The 19,274-nt window shown below is 42.2% G+C and overlaps 1 protein-coding gene across 3 annotated transcripts in view; it reads right to left on the minus strand.

Annotated features, from left to right (window-relative positions):
• Positions 1-19,274, minus strand: part of ECPAS (Ecm29 proteasome adaptor and scaffold) — a 60,364-nt gene that overhangs the window by 4,612 nt on the left and 36,478 nt on the right. For all 3 annotated transcript variants that reach the window (XM_048290549.1, XM_048290548.1, XM_048290550.1), the window contains 23 exons: positions 18,962-19,107; positions 17,839-17,893; positions 16,979-17,093; positions 15,985-16,050; positions 15,627-15,744; positions 13,718-13,885; positions 12,777-12,856; positions 11,933-12,038; positions 11,310-11,357; positions 10,200-10,321; positions 8,959-9,109; positions 8,113-8,178; positions 6,192-6,281; positions 5,630-5,696; positions 4,905-4,996; positions 4,750-4,816; positions 4,319-4,510; positions 3,149-3,357; positions 2,638-2,681; positions 1,937-2,129; positions 1,224-1,368; positions 512-617; positions 270-358 (listed from right to left, as the gene is read on the minus strand). In XM_048290549.1, the coding sequence (XP_048146506.1) occupies positions 270-358; positions 512-617; positions 1,224-1,368; positions 1,937-2,129; positions 2,638-2,681; positions 3,149-3,357; positions 4,319-4,510; positions 4,750-4,816; positions 4,905-4,996; positions 5,630-5,696; positions 6,192-6,281; positions 8,113-8,178; positions 8,959-9,109; positions 10,200-10,321; positions 11,310-11,357; positions 11,933-12,038; positions 12,777-12,856; positions 13,718-13,885; positions 15,627-15,744; positions 15,985-16,050; positions 16,979-17,093; positions 17,839-17,893; positions 18,962-19,107 (2,535 nt within the window). The remainder of the gene's footprint in view (positions 1-269; positions 359-511; positions 618-1,223; positions 1,369-1,936; positions 2,130-2,637; positions 2,682-3,148; positions 3,358-4,318; positions 4,511-4,749; positions 4,817-4,904; positions 4,997-5,629; positions 5,697-6,191; positions 6,282-8,112; positions 8,179-8,958; positions 9,110-10,199; positions 10,322-11,309; positions 11,358-11,932; positions 12,039-12,776; positions 12,857-13,717; positions 13,886-15,626; positions 15,745-15,984; positions 16,051-16,978; positions 17,094-17,838; positions 17,894-18,961; positions 19,108-19,274) is intronic.

Here is a 19,274-nt window from a genome sequence, read left to right on the forward strand (position 1 = left end):
AGGTTGCACAGTCTGCTCTCTGCCCTTGCCTCCTCTTGCAGAGCTCTCTTGGACCAGAGGAATGCATTTCTCTGCGCACTGCACCCTGCACAGTAGTGTCTTGAACAGTGCAACTTCACAATAATCACACTGCAGTGCAAGGAAGGGCTATATGTTACCTCTGACAGCTTACGCTTATTCTGCATTTCCTCTACCACACAAACCTCCACAGGGCAACTGCATTAACAAGCAAATCATCATCCATCACAAACCAGCAGAAGTCCATTTACCTAAAGAATGGGTGATAGAGGAACAGGTTTCCAACAGTATTTCTGTCAAAGCCACAGGGTCAGAGTGCTCCTCATCAAACAGCATTAGCCTGTCAAATGCAAAAACAGTCAGGCACCCTGCATCACTGGCACAGAAGTCTGCTCAACTTCTCCAAGAATTCAGTGACATGAAGTTCATTAAACAGTTTCAAGCAACAAAGAGAAGACAAATCACTGAAGTGGACTGCAGAAAGAAGAATTACCCTTGAAAGTAGGCATTCATGGCTTGTAGCACTCCAAGCTGCACTTTCCACGTGCTCAGTTTCAGACGGTCACACATTAACTTGCAAAACTCTTGGCGATAGCAACCTACAGGAAAATAAGGATATCACTGTGTTACCACAGGGCAAGGCAGAAGGGAACACACACTGGTCTGTCTCTGAAGTGCTCCTCAACAAGTGACATCAAGCTAATCACTGCATATGACCAAGTCAACATCCCATAACAAGTGACCCTGAAAATCTTCACATCAACTCATTCATTACAAATGCTGGCAGAAGAAACACCTGCATTACACACCCTGGCATGCTAATAAAAGCAACCTTTTCCCACCCCTCTCCAGGTATTCCCAATTCTTCCACCTTGTACCAGCTTTGATGCAAATGTAAACATGAGCAGCAGTTAGGCTTTTCATTAGGCAAGCCACCTCACTCATCCTGTATGTCTACAAACTCAGAACACTTTCATGAAGCGAATTTAAGACAACAGTAAAGGAATTTTCCCAAGGATGGGTTACTTTGCAGGAAAGCTGTTGGGGCAGCTTTCTCACTGAAGACCCTTACAAACTGCCAGCAGTGAGATCCTGCATCTTCTCAAAAGCCTCCCCATTCTGCACATGATCTCCAGGTTCCTCCCTCCTTCTGCTTTCCATTTTAAGAGAAAATAGTTTGTTCTGCATGTAATCAGCTGACTTACGCTGTGTTTCTGGGCTCCTCGGCCAGGCTTTGCCCAGGGTCTCGAAGGCACAGATCAGGGACTCCATCTGAACCTCCTTCTCCCTCATGTCCTCATCCTCTTCATCGTGCTTTGGAAAAGCCGCTCCCATGCTCTCCAGAGAGTTCTGTGGAGGCCATGGGGGAAGGTGTGATTGACAGAAGGATGAGGGCAGGCTAGGCACACACTGCAGTGCAGCTCACTCTTCCCCTGCAGCCTGCACACACCCGCCCTCGTGCCCAGCTCTGGCACTGCTGGCAGCCTGCAGAGGGGCACAGCAAGCTCTGCAGCCGGGCTCCCAAACATGCGCCTGTGCTACACGAGTCCCACTGGCAGAGCTGCAAGGCTCTGCTGATACTAAACACAAAATACTCTGCATAGCTTCCCAGGAGCCTTTTGCTGCCTGTAGAGTAGCCAGGAATTAACTTTCCATGTGGTAACAGGGCAGTGCTGGACATCACAGGCAGGACTCCGTCCAGAGAACGGTTGGGCTAATTCAGAATTTGGGCAGCACAGGTACAACCACCCCAGGGCTCATCACAGTCTGGTATTCAGCACCACCAAAGATCTGGCTGAGTGTGAGGAATCATCAGCTCTCTGGGCAGAAGCCTGGCATGCAGTCAGCATCATCGGGACTGCCACCACTTGGGTGTTCTGCTTTGAAAGAGAGAAAACTCAAGAAGTTGAACTGTCACCTTCTTTATCATGGGAAAGATGACATCAGCAAGTTCCTGGAACCGGTCTTCCTTTGTTGCCTGCAACACCCCAGCTGCACAGCGCAGTGCCACCATCTTATACTTCAGGTTTTCTTTACGACATTCTTTCAGGAGAGCCTGGACAATATCTGTGATGGTGGGCTGACCAGGCACTGACTTCTGCAGCTCTGCACTGAAATGAAAGGCACATGGACACTATCACACCCATGTTAATCTCTTCCCAAAATCCGCTTTTCCCAGAGAGGAATTAATTCCTGTGGCCAGGCACTCAGTTGCCTACCAATAATAGTAACAGAAGTTACACTGTGGAGCTCTTCTTTACTCTTTCTCTGTTCTCCCTGTTTTATTTTCTTCTTTTCTCACATGCTTCTAAGGCACTTGCTCCCTCACTACTCTTCTACCTCTTCCTCTCTTTTCCCATTTAAGGTCTCCATCTTCCCCCTCAGTTTCTGCTTTCCTCTTAGCAACTGTGGCCTGTCAACATCCTCCTCTTCCTCTCTGAATCAACCATTTACTTCTGTAGGTCTCTCTGAAGCATCACTTGCTCCTCACACGCTGACAGGTGATCAAGATGGCGATGACAAACCTTCTAGAATCTCCTTAGTATCCTGTAAGCAATAACACTGTACAACAACCTCCCTTTTGAGATGTCAGATCCTCAGATCACTCAAGGCACTTACCTACAGGCATAGACGACACTGGCAATGGCCTTCAACAGCTCCTCCTGCAATGACAAAAGAGACATCACTGAAAAGTGCCACACAGCCAAAATGGACAGTCCTGCTGCACAGGGCAAACCTTTGTATTCATTCCCCTGCAAGAGGCAGTGGGGATACATGCCTTTGACACCAGTTTGGAGAAGTAATGTTTGCCTGTCTCCTGCCACTCCTGCTGCAAAGAACTTAGCTTTCAATCTGCACAGAACTGGCAGCAGCACCCCATAGCACATGCCAGTACCCCTCAAGGCTAGAAATGGTGCAGTGGAATTAGTCTAAGTGGGAACCCAACTCCTAAAGCAATCTGAATTTCACCAGTCACTTCTGTATCTGCTAAATGCAGGGCAAAAGGCAGACTCCCTACATCAGCGTTCTGACTGCGCTGCTCTGCAGCACAGAACATTGCATTTCCTGGCTCAAGGGTGGCACGCTGCGGGGCTCACAGCAAACCACGAGGTGACAATTCCTTCTTTACCTTCCCAGTCCAGGTTCTCCCTGGCAGGCCTTGCAGCAGTGCAGAGAGCACCATCCCCAGATGTGGCGGTACAAGGGAGCCTGTCTGTTTGGCAATTGATGCCATGGCAGCTGCTCCCTGAGCTTTCATTTTCCAGGACTGGGACTGCAGAGCCTTCTGGGTGATGGATATCAACTCCTGCAAATACAGTCTGATCCCACCCTGAGTACCTGCACATCAAATGGAGGAAAACTGTAATTTGCCACAAAACAAACAAAAATTTGATCTTATTAAAAAAATAAAAAACACAACAAAAACACCACAAGCAAACAAGCCAAACACCACCTTGGAGAAAAAAACAAACAACTGGTTACAGATCTTTTGAGATTTCTGGCCGTGAGACACATCAGAAAGGCCTACTTCAGGCAAAGGGGTGAAGAATTCCTCCCAGCCTGATTGAAGCTGGGTTCTTTTCTAGGGGTTCCAAATAAAATCTTTGTTGTGTGTTCAGACACTGAGCTCATTTCAGTGCTCCAAGATAGCAGACACTAGACATTGTGTTAACCTGTTTCTAAGGAATATAATGTCTTTTTTTTTTTCCCCCCCAAGAACAAGTCACTAGAAAACCTTTTTCAGCTCCTTTCTCAGACTCCAGAAAAGCCATCTGGTGACTGAGGAACCAGATCTGAAATCTAAAAGTGTCAGCAAAACAATACTATAATGCATCCAGATCTTCCTCCACAGACAGAACAGCCCTTCTATAGCACAGATTCATTCATTGAAGCTAAACCCAAAGGTATTCTCACAGAGATCTCCAACACGAGACAAAGGCCAAAGGCCCTTGTCACTCTGAAGTGTGCAGCAGCCCCTAAAGGCTGGCATCAAAATTCCCAAAGATGTCTAGTTATCTGTACCATCAGGGCCATATTACAGTGGCATTCAGTATCTCACAATTTCAAAATACTTCTGAATGTGCCTGTCCATCCTTGTGATTAATGCCCCTGTAATTATTTTAATTAGCCAGAGAAGATAACCTTCATACAAGAAATCTAGAGCAAGGAAGAAAATGGAAACAAGCTTCCCAAATCTCTTACCATGAGAATTCTGTATTTTCAAAATGGAATTCCAGAAAGCATGCTATTTCTTGTCCCATGCTTCCCAGAAAGCTTTATTATTCTTAACGCAACATACCAGGTACATTTTCCTGCCAAACTTCAGTCCACAGAGTAGAATTCTCTTTCTCTCCTTTCTCTTCTTCAGGAACTTCATGCATTCCAAGAAAAGCCAATGGCAGCACATGCTTGGCATGGTTCTTCAGTACATCTGGGCTGTAGCGTCCCACAGCATGCACAGTTAAAGCACACCCTGCTCTGTAAACTGGCTCTGAAGGAGCAAAACAAGCACATTATGACTGGGAAGCAGGATTATCCTTTTAACTGCTTGGTCTGCCTCTGGGGAAACAGAGTAATGCACGGTATTGTGTATCAATATAACGTATAGGAATTATTCAGACAGTGAAACCAAGCATCACAATACAGACCTGTTTCTTTACTAGCTTTTGCTATCACCAGGAACTTTTTCTGCACTGTATTCTGCAAGCGAATACCCCAAAAACAACATACCTTCCTTCTCCATGTACCAGCTGCTGAGTTTATGCAGCAGCTTCTCAGTGCTACTGTCTCGGGAAGTCTGTAACAGGGAAGAGACTCAAATTATTCAAACGCTTCATAGAAGACCACCAATAAAAAAGCAAAATAAAACCTAAAGCCCAACTCACCCTGACTAGATGCCCCATAGCAAAGGCAAAAGACTTCTGTACCACACTGTTGCGATCAGTCAGGCCACTAAGTAAAGCACTCATAAGTTTGCCTGTTGGAAGAGACTTTATTTTATCAAAAGCATCATGTTTTATTGCTATGGCAAGAATTACAATGGCCTGCATTTCATTACACTGCCTGAGTCTTTGCATTTTTCCTCATTGCATGTATATGGGGTTATAAGTCTATCTGGTCCTCATGTTTAAACTAGTGCTAGTGTTTTGCACACTTTGACTGATAAGGTTCCTATATGCAAGCACTCCAGCTGATCATGCTTTCAGCTTCATTTCTATTTTGCAACAGAAAGGTGATGTTCTTTCTAATATCAGAAGAGACCCAATGAAGCAAAGTCCCTGTTCATGGTCCCCCCATAGCTCAGGTTGAAGGAACAAGTGCATATTGACAGTGCTGCACTAACACAGGCATTGTAGCTCCAAGAAAGTAAAGAAATATTTTTGCCTATTCCTGCTCAGTACTATTCCGTCAACTCCTTCCTCTACCTCTTCAAACTTGTTGAGGTACTGAACCTACTCCAAGCATGCCAATCTCAAACCAAAAAAGTAACTTTAAACAGCTCTCTGATTAAAATATATGTGTAAAGATCATTCTTGTGCTAAAACCAAGGGAAGAAACACCACAGCAACAAAAAGCACCTTGAAAACCTGATATTAGAGACAAACCTTACCTGAATAAGGTGTTAAGTCTTGAGGGCACTGTGTGGTTAATGACACAATTACACTGGCACAGCCCCCCTGGAAGATTGCAAGGGAAAACAAAGGTAGGATAAAGCAATATTTGCCTCTGGTCATTACTGTAAATACTTGTTGTGGTGCTACCTGCACTTGTTAGACATGATCTAGACCCACTCAGCCTCTATTCTCATAAGCCAAGAGCAGTAAAGGTAGAACCAGTAAAAGTTTGCAAAACATGAATGACAAGAATTGAAATAGAAAGTGAAAAAGGACCCACACTCAGGATAGATGATCCTAGAAGATTTACAGCAATCAAGGACAACCTTCTGCACTCATGTGTCACACAGCACAGCAACCATGTAGCCTAGAGTAGTTTAAGGCAGCACACATTCAGAAACGTGATGTAATGGAGTGGGACTCATGTCAAATGACTCCAGTACATATGAACCCAAGCTGCTGCTTTAAAAGACATAGTCAAAAGAACCATATTTACATTGACACTGCTCTATATACCCTTCTTCATTTCTAAAAGAACTACTAAAACCACAGACGTACCTTTGTGCCAAGGCCAACTCCACTTTTGATCAGTTCACACAGCCGAGGAACCAACTCTCCGAGGACAGACACATCCAAATACTGCAAGCTCTAGAGAAAGACAAAAGAGAGGGGGAGAGAGGAAAAAAGAACAAAAACAAGAAAAAAGAAAGGTAATGGTGGCAGACTTAAGTTGGTGTACTTCTAGCTGAGGTTGCCTCAGCACTGCTGGCTGGTCCTCAGCTGAATCACAAGAGTTTGCTGCATGATGAGAAAAAGCCAACAAGAAGCGCCTTCCACCACATACAGATTCTCTTGTCCCACTTCTCTGCTGAGCTGACCTTGCTAAAACTCATTAGCTGGAACTGATGTACTCCTGCACTCCAACTTTTCAGGAAGCCTGAAAGTAACACACTAGTGAGAACGAGGTGAAAAGGGCGTGTGTGTCTTAGGACAAAACCCAACATCTCCCCAGCTCTCTGAAACCAGGAAGTAGTAACATATCCAAACTAAACAATGAAATGAAAACCAGTTAAGACAGTTTTTAAACAGGTCAAGACATACAAATGTATGGTATAAATGACATAAAGGTACAAGAGGGATGTGATTAGTATAGTTTTTAATCTGCTATGCCTAAAATGCCACGGGGTGAAACAGAAAGCCTCATGTTACCAGCACACAGTCTGCAGAGGGGAGATCCATTCTCTAGCAAATTCAAGGATCACATACTAAATGAAGGTAACTATTTCTGAGCTTCCAAAGTAGGAGCAACTGTTACTTCACCCTCCAGCACTGGTATGGTGAAGGAAATTATCCACATAATCTCCCAGCCAGCTCCAGAATATAGAAGAGGTTGTTCATAGGCCAGGACATCTTCACAATACTCCAGGGAAGCCATTACTATCTCTCCCCTACCCTAGGAAATCCCAATCAATGATCAGGGCACTACAACTGTCCCCCCACGGCTGGCAGGGTAGAGGCATGGCCTGGAGGAGGGACAGCAGCAGCTGCTGCAGCCGGCAGGTTTGCAGCAAGTACACTTTTACATGGAGCCTTTCATTCCCAACTGCTTTACACTCTATAAATAGAGATCACTTCACCTGACACCAAAACTCAATTCCACACGCTGTTATGTACAGGAGGGCTTGCTGTTGCTGTTTTTCCTTAAGTAGAGGAAACAAACTACTCTGGTGGCTATAGCTCCCCTAAAACTTCCTCAGCCCTCACATCCTCTACCTGCCCACATGCCCCTGGCTGTGTGCAATACCTGAGCAAAAAAGGGGGGACTTTTTTGAGAAGGGACAGGTTCTTACAGAGGACAGGGAGTTCTTCCATGACAGATCCTACAGTACAGCATCTGGGCATCAGCAACTCCTCCTCCAACAGCAGGAAACTCTGGTGCCAAACATCACTTGCTGACAGTGCTTTCAGTGATATCATCATTTTCTCTAAATATCTCCACCATGGAAGTACAGGCAAGGCCCAGATAGGAGTATCTAAGTTACCACAAGGCAATGGTTGAACAGCAATTGTGCCTTACAAACAATGACTATCATCAGTTGAACGCCCAGGTGAGAAGTTGATTTTGGAGCTGTGGGCCAGAGATTAAGAGAAATGGTAGCTAACATATGCCACAACCATCTGAGCCCACATCCAAAGAAAAGCACTTGAAGGATGCCCTCTTCATCAAAGCAGGCAGGTCTTCAGATGAAGAAACAATCCATCTAATTCCAAATGGAGCCAAAGTTATTCACAACTGATCTGAGGGGCAAGCACTGGTGGCATGATGAGAAGTCTGTACATAAAAAAAAGTGGACAGCCAGCCACATGGAGATGTGATAATAAAATGATCCCTGAAGAGATATTTCGTAAAGCTTCCATTTCAATTCTTATTCTTCTACAACATACCTTACGCTGGAATCCTTCTGAAATAAATACTTACCATGTTAATGGTTTCCATCATGGGAGATGACTTGACAGCACTAAGTCTGGCACTATCCATTGCAGTCTAAAAGAAAAAACCAACATGAAAAAACCCCAAACAAACGCAAGTGTAAACACAACATGAAAACAGTAGAAAGGGCAACATCAGCTGTACTCACTACCTCATGCTAAAATCCATTTCAGATGCATAGAGAAAGCAATTATGCCTATAGACTATGAATGTTTCCCTTTCAGAGGCAGATGGATGTTCTAGAGGGAGGGAGAGAGGGAGGGAAAACAAAGGGGAGCAAAAGAGATAAAATCCCACACTGAACTGTTCACATTGCTCACTCCTTTTTCATTTGCAAGGGCTAAGTTTGACCCTCTTCCCTCCCACAATGAAATTAACTAAATTTGCCTCTAGTCAGTGGGTTTCAATCACTTTGCCAGAAGACTGTGATTGATTAATACAGTTCTTTGACAAAAATTAAAGGACACAGTGCTGCCAACATCCACCTCCAGCCCATAGTGCTATGGCACACCTTCCAATTTAAGTTACATGAAGTCCTGAAGTTAATCCCTTGGGAAAAACAGCAGTGGCATTTAAAAACAGATTACTAAGATTTCTCATCACTTTTGGAAATATATAGTGGTTTAGGGAATACAAATAATCCAAATCCTTCAAAAAAACTCCCACATTTGTCCAGCCATATTGTGTAACCAAACTTTTTAGTAACTTATTAGCTATTTTTCTTTGCTTTTTGAACACCTCTCTACCAATCTGCTGTTCTTCTGTTCACTGAATGAAGATTAAATATTTGTTATCTCTGTTCTGTTGATACTTTCCCACTATAGCTGCACTTACTTTCTCTTGATCTGTTGCAGAAAGACTCAAATAATTGAGGACTTGAGGCTCCAGCACACTCAAGGATTCCAACAGGGCTGGGATAAGTTTTGGTGCATGAGGTTTCAGCATAGACCCAGCACTTTTACTGATCTTCACCAGAGTGTTAATGCTGGAAAATGATTAAAAGGGAAGATCAACAGAGGTACACACAGACTGATCTGAAAAGCCTCTCTGATCTACTGTAATCCAGATATACCAATATAAATCCTCCTTCAAACAAAATCATGTGTATTTTTTTGTTTAAGCAAAATTATTCCCTAGCCCTGAGCTTCCAAGGGATGTTATGTTATATTCTGGCCAGAGATTATTTACTCTGGCCCCGGAATCACAAAGGTAATGGGCAAAGAGGCAGTACTGCAGACAGATGTGGGAAGAAATCATACACCCTCATGTTTTAAAGGAGCACTGGGCAAAGTCACCTTGGGATATCTACTGTCTCTGCCCAAGAAAAGACAAGTTACAGTAACCTATTCAAACTCTGCTAGTCAGTTTCAGACTGATCACATCTCTCATGCTGCCTTTTGACAAATGGTTTTCATATCTTCAGAAGAACGAAAAAAGTTCAAGAAATATTCACTATAATTTGTTAGAAGCCTTCTAGTCTAATAATTATTTTTGTGAAGACCAGCTAGCTACACTCCAACTCTGAATTTTCCAGTTTTTCTGTCCTTCGGTCAAAGGAAAGAATAAACAAGGTTACAAACTGACAAGCATATGAAGTCCCTACACATGAAGGGACATTGAACTGTTACAAGACATAAAATGTATTTGAACAGCGTGACCAAATGCAGTCACGTCTCGGATGTGAACTGTCAGTACTCACAAGCACTTGTGAAATCAGACATGACTGTTTGAAGATCCATGAGACTTTTTGTATGCAACCAGAACAGATATGCCAGTCCCAAAGGACAGCCTTAGCACAGCACACTGCTTGTGGATCAGCCTGCCATTTGCACACAGAGAAAAGAACTTCCTGCTGGGAACTGAATCCATGCATTTTTAGAGAGGCCACAAACTCCCAAAAGACATGCAGAGTTCTCAGGTCTGCTGTTTAAACTACGTGAAAAAAGAATTCAGCAGGAAAGCTCTTTCAGAGAGCAACTTGTCACTTCAAACACAAAGAACATTCTGCAACTCAGGTGAACAAGCTTGGTGTCTTTGGGGCAAATCATGACCTGACCCCCACGTGCAAAACTAACCTGAGAGATCGGACTTCAGCAACTGTGCTTACTATTCCTTTGTCTAGGAGGCAAGGGAGCAACACAGCTATCGTCTTCTGACCTGCTGCTCCTTTAGCGGGATCACACATTTTCACACAGACCTGGGGACAGGTGAGAATCAGTGCTGCAAACATGTACAAACCTCCCCCTCAGATTACTTCCTTCAGACACAAGAAGCCAACAGCAACTAGACAAACTGCTCATAGCCAAGCCTAGGCTCTGTTACACCTTCTTCTTCTCTCCACAAGGTAGTAAAGCCCTAAAACTCACTCCTAAAAGAGTTTCAACTACAGTCAACTTCCAGAAAAGGCAAATTCAGAGCCTAGCAGGCCTTGACCTGAATCTGGATGAAGAGATGAACCAAACGGCCTCTCAGTTGAAGGACAGCCTATCTCAGCCACAGGGACTCAATCATTCTATGCGGCAGAGCAGCAAGTCCCAGATGAGAACAGATTCTGCAATTGCAACATTTCACAACATTTTGGGACCAGATCCTCTCTTGCAGCATTAAAATGTCATGCACTATGAAGACTGTGATTTCAAACACAGTGCTTTCGATCCACTGCCACCAATGTGACTTTTTTAGAGGATTACCAAACAAAATATTAAGTGATATATGTGTACTACACCCAAAAAACCTTGCCAGTAACAGCATCACAGAGAAGTCCATATACAATTACTCTGTTTCATACCAGTGAAGTACCACCAGGCTAGGTTAACTAGATCAGTCAGTCTTGTGTTGAAGTTACAGTAAGTTTACTTAAATTCCATCCCCAAGTAAGGAAAAAAAAAAATCAGAGGAAAAAAACCCAGTTTATTATATCCTTCCTTTGCTCATATAGAACTTAACATCACATTACCCTCAAGCAGCAGGACTTCACTAGGCATCAATAAAAGTACAGGGGAGTATGTGTTGATGCTTATTTTGATTGCTTTCTAGGGGGCTGTTCAGTCTTCCACAACTGCATCTTACACTAGAGATCCTCTCAAGACAACAGTCTATGGTAAATACAGTTTGTCGTCACTCCTGACGTCAAAACCATACATGTCTTGGCTACATGTGCATACGACAAAATTGTAGACTTTTACCTTGCTTAAAGTTTTTAGGGCTAGTTCTGCTGCCTTTCGCACAGTCTCCTAAAAAAGAAGTCAACAATCATTTCTGCTATTTTTATTCTTCTAGAATGATTCATATTAATTGATAAGCATTAACACTCATACTGACAAGGCTATCTTCATGGCTAATTAATATATTTAAAAGAAAGTATTACAGCATTGTTAAAAGAAATTCTTGCTTTGATCCATCTGAGTATCTGGTACAATCAATAGATTAACAGAGCTCAAACCTGGAAGGAACCAAAGACTCTGACTTCATATATGCAAGTCATTTCAGCACACAAGCAGCCCAAAAGAAATGTTTCTATATTCAAAATTAAGCAACTACTCAGGAATCCTTTTATATCAAGGAAAAGTCCCAAATCATCTAGAATAACCACAGCAGGAACAAAACCCAACACTTCAAACATACAGAGAATTTCCAAGGTATAGCATGGAAATTTTACTTGCAAGGAGCATGAATTCCTAGTCTGCTTAATACTCAAAACTCCCATTGGCTTCAAGCTGACTTGTCAGAGAATTTCTCTTTAAACACCTCAGAGCTTGATCACTGTACTGTTTGTTGAAGATTCCTATTCAATTCTCAGTTCCATTACCTTAATGTCATCTTGCACTCTGAACAGGACTTCCCAGATCTCTGGAAGCTTGTCTATGATGTCATCCAAAGGTCTTCCTCTTAGTAAGTCATTTAGTGCCAGACAACTGCAAACAGGGAATTTTATTTCTTTCACACGGTGTCCTTACTTGATATAGGTGTATATACAAAGGCATGCTTATAAATATAAATAAATACCTTTAAAAACTGAGAACTGTTTCACATTCCTTACTTTCCCCAAACCCTAGATCTACTCTGTCACAAGAATGTCTCCTTTAGCAGAGAAAAAAAATGCTCAGTCATTCAGGTAAAACCTGAAACAGCTGATAGGAAGTGAAAAAGGCTGCTGTGGTGAAAATTGCTACTGCAAACATTCCAGTGACAAAATTGTATTAGTCTTCTTTTCTTTAAGCATAGGATAAGAAACCAAAATGGTATAAAGTATGGAATTGATATTAAAATGGAGGTTTTCAATACAGCACGGCTACAAACCATTAAAAACATAAAGCAGTTTATTAAAAATGGCATCCTGCTGCCAAGTACATAATTGTCAGATTGACAAGGTTTTCTAAGAGAAAGCATTATTTCAGATTTAAGGATAGGCAGGAACTAGTAACCAGAAAACTCATTCTTCAGAGAATGTAGTTTAGTATAAAGCTACAAGCAATAAAAAATTTCAGGCATATAGCTTCAAGTATCATACTTTCAAGGGCAGGCTACAAGGCTGGGCTCTACCCTCATGAGAGGACGTGTTCTCTTTTCCCCCTCAACTTCTTCAGGTTAACAAGTTTATGGTGAACAAGAATTGAGTTCAAAGACAAATCTAATATTTTTCCTAGCAATACCTGGATTCTCTGATCCTCCAAAGACTGCTGGTTAGGTTACTGATCAAATCCTCAAGAACTTCCTTCATGTACTTATCAACCTATAATTAAAAAAAGGAAGAATCATGAAACAAGCACAGCTATGCATCCTTGTCCTGTACTCTGTAAAAAAAGAGTCCTTTTGGACAATACAACCTGCTTTCAGCCACATCAGATGAACTAATGCTTGCCAGTGCTGTGCAAACTTTCTCTGACTGTGCTTTAGACATGCCATTCTCTGCACTGCTTGAGTGCTTAACATTGTGAAAGATGCAATAAGAAAAGTCCCCCAGGCCTTTATCAACTGAACTGTTAAAATGCAACACCAAACGTGCATTTACTCAAGAAGCAGTTGTGCTTTGATGAGGGATCAGAGTGAATGACTTCACATTAAGATCAGCTTTCCTAGGAGAAAAGATAGCAAACCCGATTCCAAGCCTTGCAGAACCAGAGCAAGAGCATCTTATGAAAAACACTTACTCCTGAAATACACCTAAGAGGAGTTCTCAAATGGATGGAATAGCCTCCATCCATGGGCTTCCTCCCACTTTAAAAACTGAGGAACTATATTTAGATGCTCTTGCTTTAGGAAGGCATCTTAGGCCATAAGGATTCCTGAAGAGCTTCTCATAGGCAATATCAAAGCAATATCAAAGTGGAAAGACCCCATTGTAAGTAAATAATAAATTTTAATGCTGGCTGCACAAACAAGGTCTGGAATATCCTTTCACATATGAGAGACAGTGCAAAACCTTTGCACAAGCTCCAGCTCATCCCTGGATTCCAACACCTCCTTTCCAGGGCAGTACCTCACCCCTTTCTGCACAGCCCGTCCTTTCACAAAGTGCACCTGTCCCATGAGGATCTCTGATACACTGCTGGCTGGCAGCAAACCCCCTTGCTGCACTTTGCTGGTCACTCACCATCGACTTGTCAGTGACCAACGCATTCCAAATGCTGGTCATTGCCTGTCGAATGCCCAGGTTGGGGTCAAACTGGTAACGGTAGAGCCGGGGAAGAAGCTGGGGCAAAAATGGAGCCAGCTGCTCTCCAGCCTTGGCAGCTATCACATTGAAACCAAAAGCTGCTCCCTGAAATGACAACAAAATAGTATTTGCTGAAACATTGCTCACTCCCTCAGTTATTGCTCAGTGGGCACACCACAGTCAGGGGCAAAGCTGACTGACATAGTTCAGATTTAGACCAAATCAAAAGGACTAGAATGGTACTAGAATTAGCCCATCCTCACTGCTACAGCACCACAGTGATCTCAAGCATACAATCACACTCAGCAGACAACATACTACTTCAAAACTTTCTTCCAACCTTTATTTCAAGATACTGATTGATCTCATTTGCAGAAGTAGTACTGGTGAATTAAAACTATGAAGATTTAAATATGTTCTTCCAAAAGAGATTCTTGGCAAAACTGGTGAGGGTGCGCCACTGCTTCCGTACAACTCTGCTGCTTTAGAAGAATTAGAATAACTTAGCAACCACTAAACCAAAACCAAAATAACTCCATCTTATTTCTAAAACCTGAAATTTCTGGGGAATATAATTTTGCATCTGTCTATATTTACTTTAAACTTAAATATTCTTTTATGATCTTTTCTTTCTTCAACACTATCAGTTCCACTGTCATTTCTAATACAGTGGAAATTATGCTTGCCTGTGAAGTCCCATGGGATTTGGCAGGATAGCCCAAGAAAAAATTACTCAATGAAAGCAGTGCCTCTACTGACTTCATATTTTCTGACTTTCAGTGTCAAAAGCTGCCACTCAAAAGCCCCCACTAAAGACTTCACAGGACAGGATGTGTTGTTTGGGTTAACCTAGAAAACAGCAAGACACATTTTCAGTTACAACCATGAAAAGCAAGAAGTTGCAGAAAGTGTAAGGAAAAGTGAGGCATCGCCTGCAAGGCCCTGAACAGCATGCTCTGTCCAGCTCTTATTGGGGCTTTAGGGCACCTAAACTTCAACTTAAAAGATTCTGCAAATTCTATAAATACCAAAGGTCAACCCACATCTTCTGAGTGGATTTTCTTGACTAATCCTGGCTGGAGAAATTCCACAAAGGTCAGAAACTTCACTACGCTCCTGTGCTTTTGAAGTCACAGTGCAAAGAGGGAGGTCTTGAGAGATGTACTGAGTTGTCAAATTCTGGATGAAAGTTAAAGCTGGGACTTGCTTTTTGCACTAGGTGGTGTTGTCAGAGACTCAAAACAAGTTCTTTCATGCTTTTGTAAAGCCAGTGAAAAGAGTACCCGCATCAGAGCTCTGAATAGTACACTTAAATGTTCAAACTTACGACGCTCCTTTTTCTACCTGGAAGTGGATACAATAGTATTTTGGCTTTGCTAAAGCTCCCAGATGGTTTAAAGTATCAAAACTTGAGTTTAAAAGGGATACTTTTGACAACAGTGCTTTTTAGCAACTTGTTGCTGATTACTTTTTGCTGTACCTCTTCAGATAGCAAAGATCACTTTCTCTGGCATCCAAAAATTCAACCAGTTTTGAAAATATTGTCACTGTTTGAACACATTAAGGACTGTCTTTCTAAGCACACTCAAAAAATAAAAGGATCTCAGTTGATTCAGAGGCGAATGCAGGATTATGTGAACACTCTGATACTGAAGTTTTGTCATAAGAATTTCAAGTAATCCTAAATTTTTTCCTCAGGCTGCTAAATTTGCCTTGGACTGATACCAAAGCATCAATGCCCTCCACATGCAGCTCTCCATAAATCATATAACCAGAAATAGGGAAATGCAGTTTTGTTTCCAGAGTTCACAGTGGGAATGGAAGTCACATGAAAGCAGAGCATTACCTTCCGAGAATTCCACATGGCATGATGGTTGGCCAGATTCATGAATTTGTACACCAGGTCTGGCTGATTGAGGTCACTAGCCAGTGAACAAAGCTCCTTGTAGGTAGAAAGACCTTGACTTTGAAAAGCAGAAGGGAAATCAGTGTTACTACTTTTAGGTACACAAAAGCTATAAAACCTAAATCTATTTTCAGTTCACACCCTAAAGCAGGCAGAGAAAGGTGGGCAGCACATTTGTATCACATGGAAGTAAGTAACTTAGAGAACAAGAAGGAACAAAAAGTTCAGGAAGCAGATTTTTAAGGGAATTCTGTTTCAGCACGACTGTCTCTGTCATTGAGACTGTAAGCAAACTTACCCATCTGGGGTTTTACTCAGACCTCCCTGAAATACCACAGTTTCTCCAGTCATCTCCTGTTTGGCTCTGATAGAAAAGAGGTCCAGTATTAGCATTACACTTGAATACACTGCACACTATGGAACAGATAGTTTTGCTTTATTAACTCAGTAACTTCACAAGTTGTTTCAGTTCCAATCCCACAAAAAACAAACAGGTGTGCAAAGCTACAACACACTGCAAAGAATGTGACTAACCTTTATCATTTTAACAACAAAGAGACATTACAGCAAGTGAGAGTTTTGCTGTGCAGTCAGAAGGTAGAAAGACAAAATACAGAATGATGGCTTTTTAGTTCTGCCCACACATGAGCCATATAACGGACAACAAATCTCTACACCAAAAAAATACCATTTCCATTCATCATATTTCTTCCTGCTTACCACCACTGAATCCCTACACTCCAAGCCTAGGTCTTTATCAGTCAGCAGCCAAACCCACACCAGGTTAGACAGCAGAAGTCTATTAAAGAGCATTTCCAACACTGGCCAATATAATCTCTAGCTGTGAGTCTTGTAAGACCACTATTTTTCACACTAAAGCTGACAAGCGATCATTAACACCACTTCCTTAGCAAAAGGTACTTTTCAGCACAAGCAAGTCCCCACTTCTGCAACATTCACAATGTACAGACCTGCTGCAAGTGGTAATTGTTCTCTGCAATTACACAATGCAGCAAGTAGTAAATCTAACCAAATCCCAACTCATTTGAACTGCTTGAATCAGGACTGACACATTATTTTGAAGCTTTGTTGAATAGAACAAAACCAGAACAACTTCAGCCACAAAATACTCTAAGCCGAAATAAGAAATTCCTCAGTTTGACTCTCTGAGAATGGATATTGGCTTGTCCTTGGCCCCAAAACATCTATTTCTGCACAAAAAAAGGGCACATTTTTATTCTCATCACACACAACTCAGAGCACTCCCTCACTGGGTTCTCAGTTCACTGTACCTTTTCCCAGTCATAAGGGTATCAACGAGCGTAGTGACTAGCTCTTGCTGATCCTGTTCACTTCCTAGTTCATATATCAGCCCAAGACCTTTTGAAGCAACATCTTGACTAAGCTCTGCAAGAGATTTTACCGAGTAAAATTCAATAAGCACATAAATTAGCAGTACACAAATTTCAAAAGCAAGGTTCGACCAAAATCAGGGCGTAGCAAACACAGCTCTGTGCTGCACTTCACTGCTCTCCATTTCAGTGCAGATCTAGTCTGTCAAGATACCAAAGTTTGCGTTTTGAAGCAGCAATTTGTTCTGAAGGCACAAACCAAATCAAATTAGGTTACATCTTCACATAAGTATTGTTACTGCAAGTTTTGGAACAGCAAGAAGAGTTCCAAGAGCCATAGGTATTCTGACACGCTAGTGGCACCTGAAATCATTCATGGTAATACTCTCTTCAGCTTCAGGGAGCTTTGCATAGGCTGCTGGACGCCACTCTTTCCACTAGGTGCCATGGGTAGTGCTGTAAGCCAAAATGTGCTAGCTTGAAGAGGCCTCAGAGTTCCTGAACATGCAGTTTCTGTTCATGTTCATCCTGCTGCCCATAACAGAGCACAAGTAATACCACTTCTGCTACTACAGTCTGAAGGGGCAAATGCAGTGTGCTTTTTAGCAAAACACACAAAAAAGCTGTGCTTCTTATGTGATGCCTAGAAATCACTCCTATTAATGTAAGAAATGGGAAGTTTCTACAGTCATCTTTTAACGCTGACTGAGTGTAGTTGACTTTCTGCCTGTTCCAAGATTCCCTCCAGTCTGATGGATACACACCAAAATACACAATTCTTAAGATACAATAGTACTTACCATCACTATCTGACAGAATTGAAACAAACGCACTCTGAATATCCTTGAGATGAGACTGTAAGATGAGAAAAAAGGACATTATTTTGGATACTTTGTTTAGTCTCCAGGCAAGTTTCTAACAGGTAAACAGAGGCTACTGTATCAATGGAGTTGCCTATTTGAGCTACACCTACGACAAGAACTGCCCTTTTTTCCAGACACACAAGTAGCAGCCTGACTGCCACTCATAGAAGATAACAATTAATTGTCCAGCCCACCATAAACATATTCCATGCCATTAGTAAACCACATATTTTATTTTCTTTGTTTAATACAAAGCAGCAATGCATCATAAATCTGGCTTGCAGCCAGACGGGGCTTTCTTCATCCCTGACCTGGTGAGTTTTACCACCTTCCTACAAGGCGCACTGTTAGATGAGTGCAGTACGTGGCAATGTTTTAGATGTAACAGCTTACATTCGCAAAGCAGCTTGTCCCAAAGCTCTTTATCAATACTGGGAGAGCATAAAATGGTTACTTGGTGTTATCACAGTGAATAGTACCTCTATGCAGATAGAGGACACTTTGGTTGAGAATGTTTTATTTAGTCCTTGTATAGGACTTTTCACATTCCCTCATTACAGACAAGCACTTGAAATACAAGGTTCCTGAAGTGTACCAAAAAAACCACAGTACCTGAAGCACCTAACTGCTCCTAGGTACCAAAGTTATGATAAACACCATGAAACAAATGAGTTCAGTTGTTCTCCTCCTTCCCCTCCTAGACCTCTCTTAAATATTTTCCAAATATAAATCCTAAACACTATACAGATAGCAATCTCTTCTTCCCAAGGGAAGATGTACTGCTACTGCATCTTATAAAAGCTATTTACACTGAGGTTACTCTGACTTGGATGCAAGTCAGATGTTTACAAAGGTGACAAACACCCTTGTTCATCTGCCAGATAATCTGTTCCTCTAGAAACAAAAGACAGGCCATGTCTCAAAAAGACCTCAGTAAGGACTGCACCAGCATGGGCAGAAAAGAGGCAGTAGAAGTGAAGGGGAAGGAAGGGACAGAAACAAGGTGAGAAGCAAAAACTAGGGGCAAGGAGCCAGTGCTAGGAAAAGGTATATTTCTTACCTTAATTGCTTTGTGGGCGCTCAGCTTCTTCACCAATGACAGAAGCCAGATGCAAGCTGCCTGCCTAACATGTGGGTTGGGACTGATGATGTGCTTATTCAAAATAAGGTCTAGGACCCAGGGAACCACGTCATTCACTTTCAAATCTATATGAAAAAAAATAAAGGTGCAGGGGAGGAGCTTTGAGAATCACCCATTTTAATATCAAAATAACGAAAAACCTAATAAACCCAAAAGTACTCAGGTGACACCTTTATCTCTGCTTATCTAGGAAGTCACTGGAGTCACTGGGAAAATAATAACAGTAGAACAA

The sequence above is a fragment of the Corvus hawaiiensis genome, chromosome Z, assembly GCF_020740725.1.
Source record: "Corvus hawaiiensis isolate bCorHaw1 chromosome Z, bCorHaw1.pri.cur, whole genome shotgun sequence".
NCBI lineage: Eukaryota > Metazoa > Chordata > Aves > Passeriformes > Corvidae > Corvus > Corvus hawaiiensis.